The 17,927-nt window shown below is 55.5% G+C and overlaps 3 protein-coding genes across 3 annotated transcripts; 1 reads left to right on the top strand and 2 right to left on the bottom strand.

Annotated features, from left to right (window-relative positions):
* Window positions 1-2,999: 2,999 nt before the first annotated feature.
* VDBG_01197 (predicted protein) lies at window positions 3,000-4,544 on the bottom strand (the record flags this gene model as incomplete). The annotated part of the gene is made up of 1 exon (XM_003009468.1): window positions 3,000-4,544. The coding sequence occupies one exon, from the start codon at window positions 4,542-4,544 to the stop codon at window positions 3,000-3,002; it is 1,545 nt and encodes a 514-aa protein (XP_003009514.1).
* Window positions 4,545-11,056: 6,512 nt separating this feature from the next.
* VDBG_01198 (conserved hypothetical protein) lies at window positions 11,057-12,832 on the bottom strand (the record flags this gene model as incomplete). The annotated part of the gene is made up of 1 exon (XM_003009469.1): window positions 11,057-12,832. The coding sequence occupies one exon, from the start codon at window positions 12,830-12,832 to the stop codon at window positions 11,057-11,059; it is 1,776 nt and encodes a 591-aa protein (XP_003009515.1).
* A 2,272-nt stretch (window positions 12,833-15,104) lies between these two features.
* Window positions 15,105-17,679, top strand: VDBG_01199 (conserved hypothetical protein; the record flags this gene model as incomplete). The annotated part of the gene is made up of 2 exons (XM_003009470.1): window positions 15,105-15,642; window positions 15,713-17,679. 2 exons carry the CDS (start codon window positions 15,105-15,107, stop codon window positions 17,677-17,679), a joined length of 2,505 nt encoding a protein of 834 aa, XP_003009516.1.
* Between the last annotated feature and the right edge of the window lie 248 nt (window positions 17,680-17,927).

Raw genomic sequence — 17,927 nt, forward strand, 5'->3', positions numbered from 1 at the left:
AAAAAAATAAAAGGGAATACAACAAGGCCCGCCGGGAAAAAAGAGCCGGCTCAGTGGGCGGAAGACAGGTACCCTCCTGGCAAGTAAGGGGAGTCCTGCATGGTTTGTCGTTGTCGCATGCATCATTGTTGTTGCCAGGGTTGACGCAGCTGCCCCCCTGGCATTGGAGAGGAAGACGGCAGGGCGACTCGCCGTCACAAGCATCACCGGGGCCTCCTGCATCGCCGCCTCCTGCATTGGGCGCAACACAGACGTTTGACTGACACTCGAGAGGGCTGCGGCAAGGCGTGTCGTCGTTGCACTCAGCACCAGGGCCGGCCAGTAGAGCACACTTGCCATTCTCGCAGGTGAGGGGAGCAAGACAGGGCTCAGCGGCGCTGCGCGAGAGAGCGTTGCAGTCGTCTCCCAGTCCTCCCGGCGCATCTTCGCCACCATCGGAGGGCGCGAGGCAGATATCGTTCTGGCACTGAAGAGGAGCCTTGCAAGGAGATTCTGCGCCGCAGGCATCGCCAGGACCGCCTTCACCAGGGTTTCCAGGTCCGACACAAATGCCAGCTTCGCAAGAGAGGGGTCGGAGGCAAGGCTTGTCCGCGCTGCACTCATCACCAAGATTGCCGTCACCTGGATCCTCTCGCAACAGGCAGATACCATCCTCGCAGGTGAGGGGAGAGATGCAAGGACCGACATTGTCGCCACAGGGGGCCCCGGGACCGCCGGTCCCGGGACCACCGACAGGGAGACAGATACCAGCCTGGCAGGTCAAGGGAGACTGGCAGGGAGTCAGGTTGCTCCCGCAGTTGGCACCCTCAGAGCCGTCAGTCGGGCCGCTAGGGATACCGATCTCGGGAGGCGAACAGACGTTGCCCTGGCAGGTGAGTGGTGCCTCGCACATGGGAAGGTTGAGGCCGCAAGCATCGCCTTGTTGACCTTCATCTCCGGGGCCAGCGATCTGGGGAAGACAGATGGCATTCTGGCAGGTAAGCGGAGCCTGGCACTCGGGGAGTCCCTCGCCACAGGCATCACCGTTCTCGCCGCCATTGTCGCCGCCGGAGTTGATAGGAGGCAGACAAATTTCATTCTGGCATTCGAGGCCCGTGTTACAAGCAGGGAGATTCTCGCCGCAAGCATCGCCCTGCTCGCCACCGTTGTCGACGATGGGGTCGATAGCAGGAAGACAGATGTTGTTCTGACACTCAAGCGTGGTCTGGCACGCGGGAAGACCCTCACCACAGGCATCGCCCTGAGCGCCACCGCCGTTGCCGCCGCTGACAGGCTCAAGGCAAATATCGTTGCGGCATTCAAGGTTCGCTTCGCAAGGGGGCAGCTCGGAGCCACAGGCATCGCCGAGGCTGCCTTCACCATCATCTCCAGAGCCAAGCTTAGGAGGCAGACAGATGGCGTTCTGGCACTCAAGGGTAGACTGGCAAGGGGGCAAGCCAGCACCGCAAGCATCTCCAAGCTCGCCTTCACCATCGCCAGGACCACCGATGGGGGGCAGGCAAACAGCGTTCTGACACAGAAGGGTAGATTGACAAGGCGGCAGAGCAGGACCGCAAGCATCGCCGAGGTTACCGCCATCGTCGCCGCCGGGAGTCGTGACTGGACCGAGGCAGATGTTGTTTAGGCATCGAAGCGGTGTCTTGCAGAGAGGGAGATCGGGGCCGCAAGCGTTGCCAGCTTCGCCTCCATCAGTATCGCCGGGTCCGCTGATAGGTGGCGCGCAAATGTTATTCTGGCAGACGAGAGTGCTCTCACAAGGAGGTAGGTTGGGACCACAGGCATCACCTGTCACGCCGCCATCATCACCACCAGGAGGAATAGTGGATGGCAAGCAGATGTTGTTCTGGCAGCTCAAAGAGCTCCGGCACGGAGGCAGGCCAGGTCCACATGCGTCATTGACGTCACCCTCGCCGCCAGGCTCTCCCAGAACGGCACATTTACCGCCACGACAGAGAAGAGGTTCGCCACAAACGGGCAGGTTGAGACCACAGGCATCACCCTCTTTGCCAGGACCAGTCACAGGATCACCGGGGCCAGTAACAGGGTCGTCAGGGCCAGTCAGAGGTGCGCAGACGCCACTTTGGCAAACAAGAGGGCTGGTGCACTGAACCAGGTCGGGGCCGCAGTTGTTGTCGTCGACAGAAGGGTCTACGCAAAGATTGTTGCGACAGATCTGGTTGCCCACGCAAGTCTCGGTGCCGCACTGTGCAGGAGGCAATGCGGTGCAGACGCCTGTCAGGCAGAGAGGGCGGTCGCCGGGACAGGCGTTACCAGGAGTTGAGCAGTTATCGGGATCATTGCTCAGGTTGACGCACGTGTTTCCATCGACACAAATTTCGCCGAGAGCGCAGGCGGTAGTTCCGCACTGGCCAGGAGGATTGGGGCCATCAGGACGCTGGCAAACACCTGCTGCGCAGACTTCACCGGCGGAGCATTTGTTTCCGGGAGTACCGCAGTTGTTCAAGTCGGTAGAGGGGTTGATGCAAATGTTGTTGATGCAAATCTCGATATCAGGCAGGCAGGGATCAGCTCCACACTGGGGAAGAGCTGCGCCTCGACAGATGCCCGCAATGCAAAGAGGCGAGGCATCTGGGCACTGTCTGTCGACGGTGCCGCAGTTCTGGGGATCGGTGCCAAGGTTGATGCAAGTCTTGTTGTCAACGCAAACCTCGCCATCGTCGCAGGGGCCGTCGGCACCACACGCAAGGGGCTCGCCTGGGTTTCCAGAGCCATCTGGCGTGCCAGTAGGTGGAGTGCGTACACAGGAGTCGAGAACACAGCTGAAGGGAGCCACGCAGTCGGAACCGCAAGCTCCAGGACCTTCGACAGGCACGCACTCGCCGTCGAGACAGGTCTCAGAAGACGTACATTGGATAGATGACGACGAGGTCTGTCGAGATTTAAGTCGGGCAGAGTCCCTGAAGCAGTTATCGGGATCCCCAAGAACGCGGCACTCCTTGGCGATACAGAGAGAATCGTCGCCGCAGGGGGGGCTGCACTCAGACTCGTCGGGACCAGGCTTTCCGCCAGGGGTGCCAACGCCCGCCCGAACCGCCAGGCTTGCCAGCTTCGCCGGATCCGCCGGGCCGGCCAGGTCCGCCAGGGAAACCCGGGATGCCGGCAGAGATGCACTCGGAGTCCAAGCAAAGAGTGCCAGGAGGGCACTTCAGGGCTTTGGGTCCGCACGCATTGGGATCCTCGCCAGTGTCGACGGAGACACAGCTTCCGAGTATGCACACGTTGTTTGCGGGGCATGGCTCGCTGTTCTCGCAACTCTGTGGATCGCCCGTGACGTCGAGACAGACTTTACCACCCAGGCAGGCCTGGTGAGGAGCACACTGCTGCGAGCCGCACTGCAGGACGGGCTCAATTTCGGAAGGATAGCACTCCTTGTCGTAGCAGAAGTAGCCGTCGCCGCACTTCCCATCGCAATCGGACGCGTCAGATCCAACGTCGAAGTCAATACAGCGTCCCCGGCAGCAGAGTGAGCTGGAGGAGCATGGTTTACCGGAGCAGTCTTTGGCGTCTCCAAAGACATCGACGCAGAGATGGCCGGCTTGAACCTTGCCAGGTGGGCAGAGTGGCGCAGGCCTCCAGATGGTGTTTGAGGGTCGGTCACCGTGAACAGGCTTGCGATTGCCGTCATGGTGAGGCTTGGAGTTGCCGCCAGCAGCGCCGCCAGACCCAGGCTTGTCGCCATGGCCGCAACTGGGATCGTACAAGTCGCTGATACAGACGCCAGAAACACAGACCGAGCCAGGCTCGCAGTGTGCAACTGGTTCACCGCAGGTGGTGTTATCTGTGCTGATGTGAATGGGAATGATTTCGCCATCGTAGCAGATGCTGCCAGGAGCGACGTCATCAGATGTCTCCCCGGCTCCTAAGTCCAGGGGCAAGCATTCGGAAAAGACGCAGAGACTTCCAGAGTCGCATGCGGTCTCGTTGGAGCCGCAGTGGGTTGAGTCAGTACCAATGATGAGGTGCTCGTAGGCGCACTCGGTGTCCTTCGAGCCACAGCCATTGGATCCGATAGTGATGGGTGTACATGAATTTTCGTAGCAAGCCCAGCCAGGGTTGCAAGCAGTCTTATTGGAGCCTTCAGCTCCGCAGCTCGTGCCGTCGAATCCAGTGTCGATGGGCTGCACGACGCCGTTGACGCAGACCTGGTTGCTGCCACAGTCTTCTTTGGCAGGGCCACACTGGAGAGGGCTTGTGAGGACCTGGATCGAGCGGCAGACATCTTCGTCACACCACTGGCCAGGCAGGCACTTTTTGCCAGCACAACTAAGCGGGTCTGAGCCGAAGACGAGGTCCTGACATGTATCGAGTACGGAAAGCTGTCCGGGTCCGCAGCCATAGCGGTCGGGGTCGATGTTGATTATGACCGAAGAACATGTGTCATCATGTTCGCCACGGGTGAGGAGCAGGTTGCTGTCGTTGTCGGCCGCTCCATTGTCTTTGATAAGGGCGCGGGCATCAGCAAGAGGCAAACCCGCGATGGATGACAAGGCCGCCAGACCAAGCCAGCTGATGTGGTTGCTCATGTTGTCGAGGAGCTGTGTCGATGCTCTGTTGTTGGTTGGAGTCGGAGAGAAACGCCGGGATCGAAAGAAAGATACGCCATGCCTCTATATAGAACCAGGAACAACCCAATATCGAGTTGGTGATCGCAGCCGGCCATTTCCTCATGCGGCGTTTCTCATGAGGCGTTTTCCATGACTACCTTTGCATATGCCACAGGCCCAGGCCCAGAACCCGGGGATGTCTATCCTCGGGGGAGCACCGACCTGCACCCACAAGTCGGCAGAGGAATGTAGCGAGGATCGACGTCGAGCCCTCGAGCTGCATGACTGCATTCGAAGAAAAACACGTTGAAGTTATCCCGAGGTACAGCTATATTGGCCCCTGTCCATCGCAGGCAAAGGGGGAATGCTTCGGGGAGTGGCAGCTATCGCGCCCTTCTCATCCTGTCGTTTGCGGCCGATGTTAAACAAGTCTTGATCTGTTGAAGAAGAAGAACCCAAGCAATGTTAGCCCTATACTCAAGACATGTTAGTGACTAGTCTCGGTAGATTGATAAGACCAGCGAGCTCCGTTCTCTGCCGCAAGCCCGAAAGCGGTGGTGCTACAAAGGGTAGGAGCAGAGAAGTCAGACTGGACAGTATCGTTGCCATACTGCAGCCACCGTTGGATACACATGCTCGACTTGGGTACTGGACCATCAGCTGCTGGGCTAGGCGCCGCTTGGCACTCGAGGACTCGGCTGTTCCAAGACACTGGTGTCACCTCCTGGAAATGCCTGATCCAGTACAACCTGTCCGCATTCTATTGTCGTAATCCGGTTGACTGCCCAGCAAGGAGGGGTGTGAACATCATTTTGGGTCCAAGTCGTACAAGAAGAGCGGCAGGCTTGGGCAGGAGGCCGCTGCATTTGGTAGAGCGGCGGTGTTGGGGATGTTGTAAGCTGTGATACAATCATGGAGTCGCCCATGTTGAGCGGGGTGTGTGGTTGGCCCTGACGGTTTCAATGCGTCCATTGATCGCCTAAATGCCAATCGCCTAGATGCCAATCGCTGGATGCCAGGGAGAGATGGTTGGAGTTCCAATCACAGGTGGTTGATCTCGGACGCAGCGTTCGCGGTGGTTTTGCTGTCCCTGACTTGTCGTTGGACCCAAGCCTTGAGCCCAGAACCCGGGTGAGCAGGCAGGCAAGGCAGGTTAGGGGTCCAGGGGTTCCTTCCCCACCACAATTCATTGGGAAGGGGCGATTTGAAGAAATGAGGAGCCGAACTGTGGGGCGTCTGCCAATGAACGACAGACATAACACAATGGACCCATTACAACTACAACCCGCATGCCAGAGGAGCTGACTCATCAGCAACAACAGAGCTGCCTGGCGTGCTCTAATGGGTGACAGTCCGTTCTGTTTCAGCATCGAATTTGCTCAGTGAGACATGCATTCTTGCCAATTCTGCCACTGGCACTGCAAGCCGGATGATTGTCTTCCGGCGGCTGCCAGCATCCAGAAACAGGGCAACAAGGGTTTTCCGAGTCTCGAGGGTCCAAACTTTTCTGTCTCGACACCATGCTCCACGGACTGTGTCGATCCCAACATCCACTGGCTGTCTCCTATCCCAAGTAGTACAGCCATACATACAACCCTCAACTGCATCTATGCTGGATCAGCAGCACCATACTATCCAGTATGCCTTGGGGCTGTTGCCTTTGTTTCTCTCTCTTGACCCTAGAGCACGTTTGCGACGTCCAAAGGTAGTAGGAGCGAGGTGGCGTTCAATGGAAGTTTGCCCCTGCGCCACCCAGCCCGCCCATCCACAATGTGTTTGCGGACGAACCAAAAAGGTCTAGATCAGAGCTGTCACTGAACCATCTCGGCCAATTGGCGACTCCACCGCTTTGATCACCATGGTATTGAATATTGCTTCTGAACAACCCGATTCTGCAGCCATGCATTCAGACGATACTCTGAAGGGTGGTCAGGTCCCGTGCCAGACTACTATTTCGCCCTGATACTGTCATATGATGTTGAGTGCAAGGTGCTGGTCAACAAGTCACGAGGAGACTTCCTGCTCAACTCACAGGGTCTAGGACTTCTGATCATGATATCTGGCCGTAGAGTACTGCAAACCATTCGTCTGCACCTCGGAAACCCTACTTTGAGCTTGCATGAACCCCGCTAGCTTTTCTTCACCCATATAGGTATTGACGAAGGTGCTGAAAACACCCCCCGCACTTGGCCGGCATCTATCCAGTCCGTCTCGCCCAGTGCTCATCGGGCCGAGTTCTTTCACCATGCTACACAGCAGTGATGAGGGTTGATTGAAAACGTTTAGTGCTTCCCTCCGCCGTCAACAGCTCGGCCTGGGCTAAGACGCACTGGGGGAGGAGCCGTCTCCAGTGCAAAGTGGGTGTCTGGGGTCGGGTGTCTGTGCTGTGAGACCCCTAGGTCTGCACAAGGCATTTTGGGTGCAGGAGATGTAATGACAGGTCACAATTCCCTTGTCTGTTCAGAATCTGTATCTCGATCCACCGGGTTATCGGACACATCTCTGCAGACTCGACCACGCTAGATCACTCCCTCCTATCGTCAGGCAACGGATCACCTCGCCACTCCCTAGAGTCTTGGCAATCACTCTTGCTCTTGATATTGACCACCTCATCGCCGTCGGGCCTTGGCATTTCTCCCATATGCTACAAGCTGTCCATAACGAGCTTCACGACAAGCATTCCTCTGGCTTGGGCTTTTACGTTGCAGGCCGAGATCTTGGACCTCGGGTTTGATGGGATCTCCTTCTCCTTTTGCCCAAGAGTGTTTGCGGTGAATGCATGTCGTGTACCCCTCAATGAATCCAGGAACGATGTGGTTCCTGGCGTGGCGTTCACAAGCGTTCATACTCGATGGCTTGCTTGGACTACATCAATACAGATTCGGTGCTTGACGATAAGAAATGTTGCATCTTGGGCATTCGTGGCGTCGTGATTAAGTTCAGCCACACATCTCCAGGGTCCAATGTGCCGAGACACTGAAATTCCAATACACGAAACCTCGTTAGCACCAACAATGCCGAGCACCTCTAGAATGATTGCAGAATAATAGGACCGGCTTCCGATAGCTGCCGCCTCATCACCCGGGCAGCAGCAGCTGACTAAGTCACCAGTGTCTTGCTTCAATCAATCCTGTACTTTGCTGGTTACCTACCTAAGGTCTCCTACCTTTGTCAGGCTCATTCAACGATGCCTTAGTCGAGAGGTCGTGACTGTGCTGTTGATAAACTCGTCTGGATATCACCGTGCCCCATGACGCGTAGTGAAAATCACACTGTCTACCCGTGTAGTAGTCTTTCGCTCCATGGGGGGACCGGCCCGGCCAGCTCAATCCGCATGCGATCGACCCGTGCTCCGGGGCACCGTAATCCTACGAGCCTGCAAGCTTGGCCTTAGATTTTCGGAACTCCTCCGTCCATTGTCTTCAAGAAGATCCTCCTCTACGGTCTTGTCTCGGGTCTGATATCCGACAAGAAGAGCGGCAACAAGAAAAGTTCTGAGAACGGTATTCACGACCACAGCGTGATTCGTTGCCCTCTGGGACGGCCTCGATCTCGGTCTTGAAAATTAGGACCTGTCAAAAACTCAATCGCGGTTGGCCGTTTACGGCACCACTACCAGTTGTCGCGGGCACCACCCGCGTTCCATACTTGTCGAGCATAAGCGTCTTTCGGATCAATCTAACCGGTCGATAATGCCCGGGGCCAGAACGGTCTTGCAACGTATCTTAAGACACACCCATAAGGCATTGTCGTACATGGCTTCCATCTGAATCTCTGAGACATTTGGTCGGCACACCTTCCGCATTCATTGAGCCACCAGCCGCCAACGAATTAGCACATTTCTCAAGCGTTGGGCGCTTGTTTCCCCACGCGAGGCAGGTCATGCTGTTGGCCTTTTCTTGCAGACGCATCCAGTTCGGTGAAGAAGAAATTCAGCACTTGGCGCATTTGTCCATGCGGGCTTTTAGCAGAAGAAACCCCAGCTTCGAGGTGGCAGGTTGCTTGCCGCCAAGCGGTTACAGCCTAGCCGGCACCGTTCTCCCACTCGCGATATTTAGGCCTTATTTAGGCCTTCAATGTTTGTCATGCGTGCGGAATCCTCCCATACACCGGTAAGCTGAGATTTCTTCTCGCAGATGTGCAGAGCAGCTGCATTGTCACGGTGTCCCATGGAGTTGTAGTACGCGCAAGCCGTGGAGGTTCTGCTGCCGCCGGCAAATAAGGGGTCTTCCCACGCATCAACACGTTTACGTGTTTTGAACTCAGAACGACACACGTTTACGCGATCTACATGCGCTGCATTTTTACTGCCCACGCTCGACGCTCGAAGGGCTGGGCAGACGAACCTTATCGCAAGCCGTGAGGTGCGGGTGGGAACGGGAGACCTGCAGGGTCCGCCGATCATTTGTACCGTGTCTTAGGGAGAATCAGGGGACCAATCAACACGTGATCTGGGATGAAGCACAACGTCTTGATGCTGAAATTTCTTTTGACAGACTATGAGTCGTTACGAAATCTGCACAAACCATGGCGGCTGAATTGAAGTACTGTTCAATGTGGTCGATGTGCTTGGAGGCGTAACTAGACATGTTCTCGATTTCGACCGCCTCAATGCAGCCAGCCTAATGTCGCTGTTGGTTGATTGACATGACGTTATGGGGGTAAAAAAGTTGGTGCATTCGATGACGATGAAGTGGTGATATTCAAGTAAAAGCAGCTAGCCTGGACTTTGTAGCCCTCTGTATAGGCAGGTATGTGGCGCTTTGCAAATTGAAGTCATGGTGCATGCATAAATTTCCTTTCTTGCGGCTCATGCCCATCAAGCCAGCCATCCACATCAGCTTGATCGAAAGGGTAATTCCTGGCTCAACGCGGGGTTAAAGAGGAATCGATTGTCAAACGACGTTTCATGGTGTGCAATGGTAGATATTGGGAGTGGTTTAGGGTTAAAGCTCCAGAGATATGGCCTCAGTGATTTATGAAACAGCTTGACGCTTTCTTCTGAACCAGACTCTGTTGCCAAGGTTGAATCAACGTTGTGGTGTTACTGGCTTTGAAATCGATCCCTTCTTGACTGAGGATTCGCGAGTCTGTTGTCACTCGATCGCTCAAACTCCTGGCCAAAGCCACCGCATCCTAGCTTGCCACCAAACTAAACCCAGAACGCACTTCCCTGCCATCGATCGACCTCTCTCGTCGGGCACTTGTGAAGACACGGGACAGGGGACCAGCTTGGGGGCTTGGGACCACGAGAGAATGTATGCATGGGCTGCGAAGGACCAGATTTTAAATATATTCCAGCCCGTACCTAAAATTAACCGCGGAAGATATCCTCACTGTGCTCAATGACCTGCTCTGACATCTACATTCCCACAAGTGCTATACTCCCTCCACCATATCGCGCAGTACTTTAGCAGGACCTGAGATCAAATCTATGAGCTTTGTCTCATGAGATCAGACAACAGACGAAATTTCTATTCATGTCATTTATGCAAGTGGCATACTCTTTTAGTTAGCAGGACAGGCGCGAGGAATTGTGATAGCATGAGTATAAATCCGAAAGTAAAAGTAAGGGACAATGCTTCAAACGGGTGGTAGAACATACTTTGCGGGTGATATAGATTATGATTGATACAGCCTCTGCACAGTTTAAGACTGTAGCAGCAACTCAGGTCCGGGCCAGATCTTGCCTCTCCCCGAAAACTTTCCTCTCACAACCCGAGCCGCTGTCCTTGTGTTGATCTCATGAGGTCCACGTCTCATGCATTCATGGCACCATCTAATCAAGGCTTCACAAGATCAAGCAAGGCGCAGAGTTTTTGAAGCAGCATGCGTTGTTCATTGAGTTACGGCTGGAAGAGCCGAAAGTATCACAGATGGGGATAGCCACGCTCTCGATCCATGCTAGAAACGTCCCTTGCTAAATATAAGGACTAGTCAACCTTGATAAAGAATTGGAGTGACAATCACACTGAAAGGACGTGAATCACAGACGCACATTGATATTGAGAACTAAGAATCTGGTTATGGGGATGCGTTCCGCTTTCTGCGCGCATGGCGGCAGGAACTTGGCTCCGAAAAAGGAGCCTAGGGACCAGCCGCATGAAAATACTCCATCGTCCAGCTTGGCGGCAGTATGGCCTGTCCATAATCTCGGGGAAACAGGCGACAGAGAATCATATGCGTCTTTTGGTGAGCCCCCCTTCGAGAATAAGGGGTGTGTTGTCGGCATTGACGCAACAACGATAACGATGCATTACAAACCTCGAATAATACAGGTTAATAACACTAGATCTTACGCTGCCATACAACGTCTTGCTCCACGAAGGTGCGCATAAGCTAAAGGGAATAGAAGAAATAGACCACGAGGTCAACAATTAGGTACAATTCTGAAGCAACTAGCTATACAGCAAAATAAATCTTATACATCGTTAAGTCATACAAACATGATACAGGAAGTCGTCCGATCCAATCAAGGCACACGGCCGGGTTCAGGAGGGCGTCAACATGACGACGATCCAGTCGACCACGCCTGCCCCATCTTTCAAGGGGGTCCAGTAGCTCATCACGCCATCTGCCTTCGGCGTCTCAACCCCCACAAAGCTCGCGAACCCAGATCGGCTTCCCGGCCGGCTGTGCTTCTTCTCCCTGGGCGCCTCCCTGGTCTCATCCTTGGGGCGGCCAGTGAACCCACCGACGAGGCTCTGCTTGCGCCGATGATTGGGGCGATGCTTCACAATGCCAAGGACAGCTTGCCTGCCGTCCCTCAGCACGCGCTCGCGAACAGTATTGCGGAAACTCTTCGTCACGGATGGCGACTGTGCGTGCTCAGCTAGCACGGTGAAAATGTCCTGCCGGGTGACGGCTTGTACAGTTTGGTCGATGCCTAAAAAAGCCAGGGCATCCTGTGATGCGAACGCGATGTCAAGTCGCCATGATTTCTCCTTATCAGAACCGGGTGACGGGGCTCGGGAAGACCGCGCATGCTGCAAGACGATGTAGCGCGAATAGAGATCCTCCGAAGTCGGCAATATGTTCAGATTCAACGTGCTTGCTGACGAAAGCGTGGGTGAGTCTGGGGCTTGCTTGTATGCCTGAGATGTGGGGGCCTTCTTGAATTGTTTGAAGAAGCCCTTTGTCGCATTGCTTCCGCTGCGCTGACGTACGCTCGATCGCCTGTCTGCTTTGCAGTCCCGGGTACTGAGTCGACGTCCGAGGGAAGGATCCTGCATGAGCCTGCTGTATTCAACTTGATCCAGATCCGCAGGGTCGTGGCTCAAAACGCGAACAATGTCGTCTTGGCTGCCAATTGTCTCAGACACGTTGATGTGCCCGCCGAGGTAATGCCGCACTGTCCCGTCCGTGGTAGTCAGGGGAAGCAGATACAGAAGGTTCCAAAAAGGCCAGCTGTCTCGTCTATAGTTGAGCATGAGCTCGCAAAATGCTTCTCCCCGAGAGACAGCCTCCCGCATCCGTCTCAGGGCAGTCCTGTCAGTATGCGAGCCATGGAGGAAGTCGTAGCGCCGACCGACTGCCTCTTGTCTTCCGTAGCCCGTGACCGTGAGGAAGCCGTCGGAGGCTGAGATGACAGAGCTGTCCGCAGCCTGTGCACTCATGAGACAGAATGCGTCGCCGAGGCCGGGATATCCATTTGTACGTAGCCCTTCCTCGCAGGTGAAAGCCGAGCCTGCACAGGAGGCCAGCTGGTGCCGGACAAAAGATGGGTACAGGTCTTTCCAGACCCTGCGCTCCACGCAGAACTTGGACTCGGCGAAGATGCTCTCGAGTCCAGGCAAAACAGCCGTGTTGAGATGCTTCATGTCACTGTTGAGAGACTTGGCAACAGGAAATGGCAAGTTGGTTGGTGAGGGCACAGTCGCCACCTCTGCGATGAACTGTTCAAGGGAGCTTGAGTAAGATTGCAGACGCATGAGAAACTCCACATCCGTCTCACATCCACGAGTTTGAGCGAATCGCAAAAGTCGCCGGCAGATCCGGGGATTGGCGAGAGCTGATTGGAAAGTGTCATCGCTCCAAAAGTCGGGAATAGGGAGAGGTTGCTCGGATGTTCCGGTGGTGAGAAGCGCGGGAGTGCCAGCGGCGGGCTTGCTTGGTTCGTTTTTAATCGCCACGCCGTCGATGCTTCCCCAGACTACACGACCGAATGTGGGTGATCTGGGTGAGCCATCCGAGTTGTAGTCTGTGTAGCGCCGGAGAGCGTCCTCGTTGGTGTGTAGTGAAAGGCCCGAGTTGCTTCTCAGCCGCATGGCGAGCTTATTCGGACGCCCACTTCGCGGGGTCGGCGGGGGGGAGACGACCATGGGTCGCGGGCGGGCGTGGCTAGCTTTCCGCGTGTCAATGAAAAGCCCGGGCGGTGCCCGAGAACCACCAGGGCCGGGTCGAGGGGATGATCTCTCTCGTGGAGGTGTAGGAGGGTCGTAATGAGAGCCCATGTTTGGGTCTCGGCGTAAAGCCGCGAAGTAGATGTAAAGAGCGTGGTGACGAAATGAAGAAGGGTGAAGGAGCGGTATGATCAGCAAAGTCGTGCCGACATTGAGGTTTGCTGAAGTCCTATGGGGTTCGAGTGTATCCGGACGTTACCGAGAAGAGTCCATACTGTTTCCGTGTCGCCGGATCGATCGAGACAAATGAGAAAGCAGGTCGGTGGGAAGGGTGCACGACATTGAGAGTGAGCAGTTCAATGAGAATGAGGGGCGGACTCGTCCATGTTATGTAACGTAACTGGCCGACCTGAAGAGGAGGGGTCACGACTCGTGCCATGCTCGATTGGAGAGCGTAGCCCGTGTCGAGCATGGGCGAGGACTGACCTGTCGAGAACATGTCAACGGGCCGCGACGAACGTGGAGCTACTAGCACGGCGCTATCGGGTCGTCAGGTGGTGGAGTGGATCGTTCTGAGGGTCGGTGCGACAGTTGCCTGCGTCGTTAGTCCAGGGGTAACCCCAACACGGGGGCTGTCATTACAGGCTGGGTGTTTGGGAGGAGCGGAGCGGTGTACGACCAGGCGGCTTAGGTCGTCACAGGACGCTCAGCCGACTGAAGGTGAAAAAAGGACTCGAGCCGCTCGTAGGCTCGTCGAGCCACCTTGCGTAGGCTCGACCTTTGTCGTGCTGCAGTGGCCACTGGCGCGACGCCGGGCTCTCAGCGATGCCTTCACTTGTCGTGTTGTTGGTGCCAGCTGTATAGATGCTGTCGACTCTGTTGCTTCGTTGACCGCTGAATCGAACGCAAGCTACGGACTGTTGGTCGATCGTCCAGGTGGAGGTTGTCCTTCTGGACCCATGATCGCAATTGCTTGTGGCCGTCGGTCTCGCGCGTTGGTCGCCGAACGACTCCATGTCTCAGCCCCTGCCATCCAAAGACCCCAGGCAAGACTCCGCCAGGCCATGCCAGAATCGCAAGATTTCGTTGTCTGGGGGTGGTGAGTGATGAGCGGTGGGAATGGCACAGAGAGAACCGAGCACCGATCGATGGGCAAATGGGCAAAGACCGATTGGGACGCACCACGCAGGGGTTGCCTTGGTAGACCTTGGGGCTGATCGACAGAAGAGGACTCTGGCGATCTCCCGCCACGGTATGCTAGTTGAGATAGCGCTGCGCACAGGTCGTTCGGGCCATACAGGCTTGGCGCGAAGCCGACGCTGAACACAAGAGAGAGAGAAAAGACTAAATCGAGAGTAGTGGCTGGCTTGCGACTCAACGCTGGCGTCTGACTTCCTCAACGTACCACCATGTGCGTGTGGTCTGGAGGAGGTAAACGGTGCGCATTGCAATGCACCGATTTGTCTGCCAACACGAGGAGACCATCATGACATGCACGCCGCTTGAAAGTCAAGTTGCCGAGAGATTGCATTCGATGGAACACGGCCGGGGGTTCGGGTGGTTCGGATACTGATGCATTGGATGAACTGGTCGTGTCTGAGACGGTGATGTTGCAATGAATTCATGCCACGGGAAGAAGGGGAGGACCGCACTGATCCCCTCCTTCCATGAAGCACAGGACTCCTCGCGCTTGGGGGCCAGTGGAGATGCCAGAAGCCTCTGAAGACCTAGACGGCGAAACCTCGGTTGACTTACCTCATCATCGGTCAAGGCCGGACCCCACCTTGCCCACCCTGTCAACGATCCTTCACCGAACCTTGTGTGTGTCTTAGGTAAGCTTTCTTCTGCCTGTTCCAGATTCTTGACGCACACGCGCACACGCTTGCAAACCAAACGAAGTTGCTCGTCTCTGCTCAGCCTTGCAATACGGCTACGACGATGATGGGAAGCTCTCATCTCGACGCGCACCATTGAAGCCAAACACTGGATCCCCGTATCCCCCATCGAACAAAGGCGCAGCTTCATATCATGCATGGTTCAACGGTGACCGGCCCTCATGATCATCATCAGCAAACATCAGCGCTCTTCGCAGGCTCGTGTCCCCCCTCACCAGGCCGCGACACACACATCACCTGACAAACAATATCTATCGCCTCACTCATTTATGCCCATCACCATCAACAATTGAACCGTCAAAATGGACCACCAAAACTCGCCATCAGTCGATTTGCTCGTCGAGAAGCTGTCTGGCGTCCAGGATCTCGTCAAGTCCTCGCACCAAATTTTGCTCTCTAGACAGGACCATCTTAATCTGCCTATCAAGACTTTCCTTCGCGCCGCGTCGGGAAAGCTGCACACAGCATTAATGCTGATCGAAGACCTGAAGAACCCGAGCCAGAAACATTTGGAGTCGCTTGGTAACCCGGGGTGGACGGCCGATCTCGCCCACGTAGAGGCCTGCAAACAAGCCCTCTCTGGCTGGCAGGTGTCCACCCAACAGCCCGCCCAGGACGTCTTGAAAACGCTCCAAGCACTCTGCATCCACCTCGACATTGCTCAACAGGCGCAGACCTTCGTTGCTTTTGTCAAGTGTCTCTCGGTCCAGTTCCAGGAGCACCTGGACAGCGCCAGCATACCTGTTTCAGGGCCCCCAGACAGAGCAGGAGTCGGCAGACTCTTTGGAGGAAGTCAAGGCATCTTTGGACCTGATATTGAGCTCCAGATTCGACCAAAAGGTTGGTTGTCTGTACGACTATAGGCAGTTGGTCCTGAGAAGGAATACTGACTTTCCTTCCTACTCCAAAGGCTGTATAACCTGGTTAGGCTACGCGGAACAGTACTGGCCGCAGCTCGGGGATCGAATCTTGCGCTTGTTCCATGCGGAAAAGGCATGCAACTTCCAGCACTGGATCTTGGAGTACTGCCAGCAGAGCTACCCCGAGATCTATGGCCTCGGGACTAGTACAGCGCCAGAACGATCCCTGTTGGTCCTCATCTCCACCATCATCGAATCTTCTGTCTCTCCGCTGCACGTCGCTGCTGCCCTCGGTCTCGCACAGGTATGCAAGCATTTGATCGGACAAAATGTCGACGAGAACCTGCCAAGCCCACTCGGGACGCCATACTACTGTGCTCTTATAGGGCCGATGGCATTGCTAGCCCAAAAGGACAGTCCTGTGAACATGGTCCAGTGGCCATGTCCCAGCATCGCTCAGATGGACACTCTCTATGCGTTCGAGAATAGCATGTGCTGGACCGACGTCGAGTCTGACAGTGACCTGGCCCCGCTTTCGTTACCAAACTTGATCTTTCTTGTCTGCCTGCGTCTGGGGTCGACTGAACTGTATCAGCACTTCTTCTCTCTTGAGCATCTCGAAAGCTTACCGGAAGTCATAATGGACGCATCTTACAGCCAAGTCCCGTGGGGTGCCCCAGACTCCGAACGCGCGAAAGCATTTCTCAGTACAACTCTGCCTTATCTATTCGACACAGTTCTCCCCGAATTCGAGGAGGTCCATGCATCTGAGGTTCTCAATGGTCTCTGGGATGTCATGAATAAGATGTGTCTTGACATGACGGTCGGCAAAGCGAGGACGCAGGTTGCCCTTATTGAGGATTGCGAATTCTTAGACATTGCCAGACGAGCGTTGCGCCACTACGAAGAGCCGGTCGTTCTGAGGCTGATTCAGGATCCCCGGTGGAAGCCTGATTCGATCCGGACCTCTGACGGTTCACCGATTTTACATTCGCTCGTCGTGGATGACTCGATAGACATGATTGAAGCAGTCGTCGACTCGGGCGCCGACATACACATCAGAGACGACGAGGGTCAGACGCCCGTCATGCGTTGTGAATCTGTCTCCACTCTTGCCTTCCTGGTCAGCCACGGTGCTCGTCTGAACGACGTCGACAACCAAGGTCAGAACATATGGCATATATGCGCCGCCAATTCCGATCGCGGCATGTTGGAGTGGTTGGTGGAACACGACCCACACATGAGGACCAACTTAGGTGTCTGCATGCGTGGCGGCCGCACGCCAACTGCTCAGGCCATGATCCACGTTCTCTTTGAGCTCACCAAAGTCGATCCGGATGGCCCTACTGACATTTGGGGCGAGGCGCTCCACCGCCGTGCCAACTTTTGTCTCGACAAGCTCCTCGCCTTTTGCAAGACTGAACCCTCCTATCTGCAAGCTTCTGATTATTCTCTGATCCACGTCGCGGCTGAATGGGGGCGTATGGGGCCAATGGAAGCATGCCTACAGTCAGGCAATGTCAAGATGGACGCTCTCGACGGAAATGGAAACTCGGCCCTCCATTTGATCAACTTTGCTGCCGATTCCGAAGCCATCTGTTTCCTGCAACAACAGTGTGCCAATGCTCCTGTTCAAAACAGCAAGGGTTACACGCCAGCCGAAACGATATTCTTTAATTTCGACAGAGCCTTCTCAGCACTCTCTCTTGAGTCGTGTCTCTCTTCTCATCCCGCATCAAGCACCCACCTGCAATTCGAGGCGTACTTGCTTTTGTTGACCCCAGAAGTCTTGTCATCGGAAGATGCGGCTGGCCGCCAACTCTGGGAGAGATTCATCGTGGACATTGTCCACGGTTGGTCGACTCGCGTCGCAGGGGGGCGGCGCGCCAAATACGCGCGCCTTCCCCTCATTGCTTTGTGCTGCAACATGCCTCGTTGCCAAGGGGGCGCTGGGTTCGTGGGAGGAAACGCGCAGGTGCTGACGCGGAATCCTCTTATTTGGGCTCAAGGAAAGTGAACACTGGGAAATCTGACCGATACTGGAAGGACCTGTGTGCAGAAGATAGAGGCCGAGGTCAACGATGACTCAGGGTGTTTGCCGGGCAGTGGGACTGAAGCGATCACGGTCAGCATCAGACGCAGGTACGCGAAGAGCCAACATGAATGGGGTGGCAGGGCAACGCACCCCACAGTCTTGACGGCCCCGACACGGATCACGACAAGAAAACCTAGAGGATTGAGGCGATAAGGCTTATGACCAGAATT

This window comes from Verticillium alfalfae, genomic scaffold, assembly GCF_000150825.1.
Source record: "Verticillium alfalfae VaMs.102 supercont1.1 genomic scaffold, whole genome shotgun sequence".
Classification (NCBI taxonomy): domain Eukaryota; kingdom Fungi; phylum Ascomycota; class Sordariomycetes; order Glomerellales; family Plectosphaerellaceae; genus Verticillium; species Verticillium alfalfae.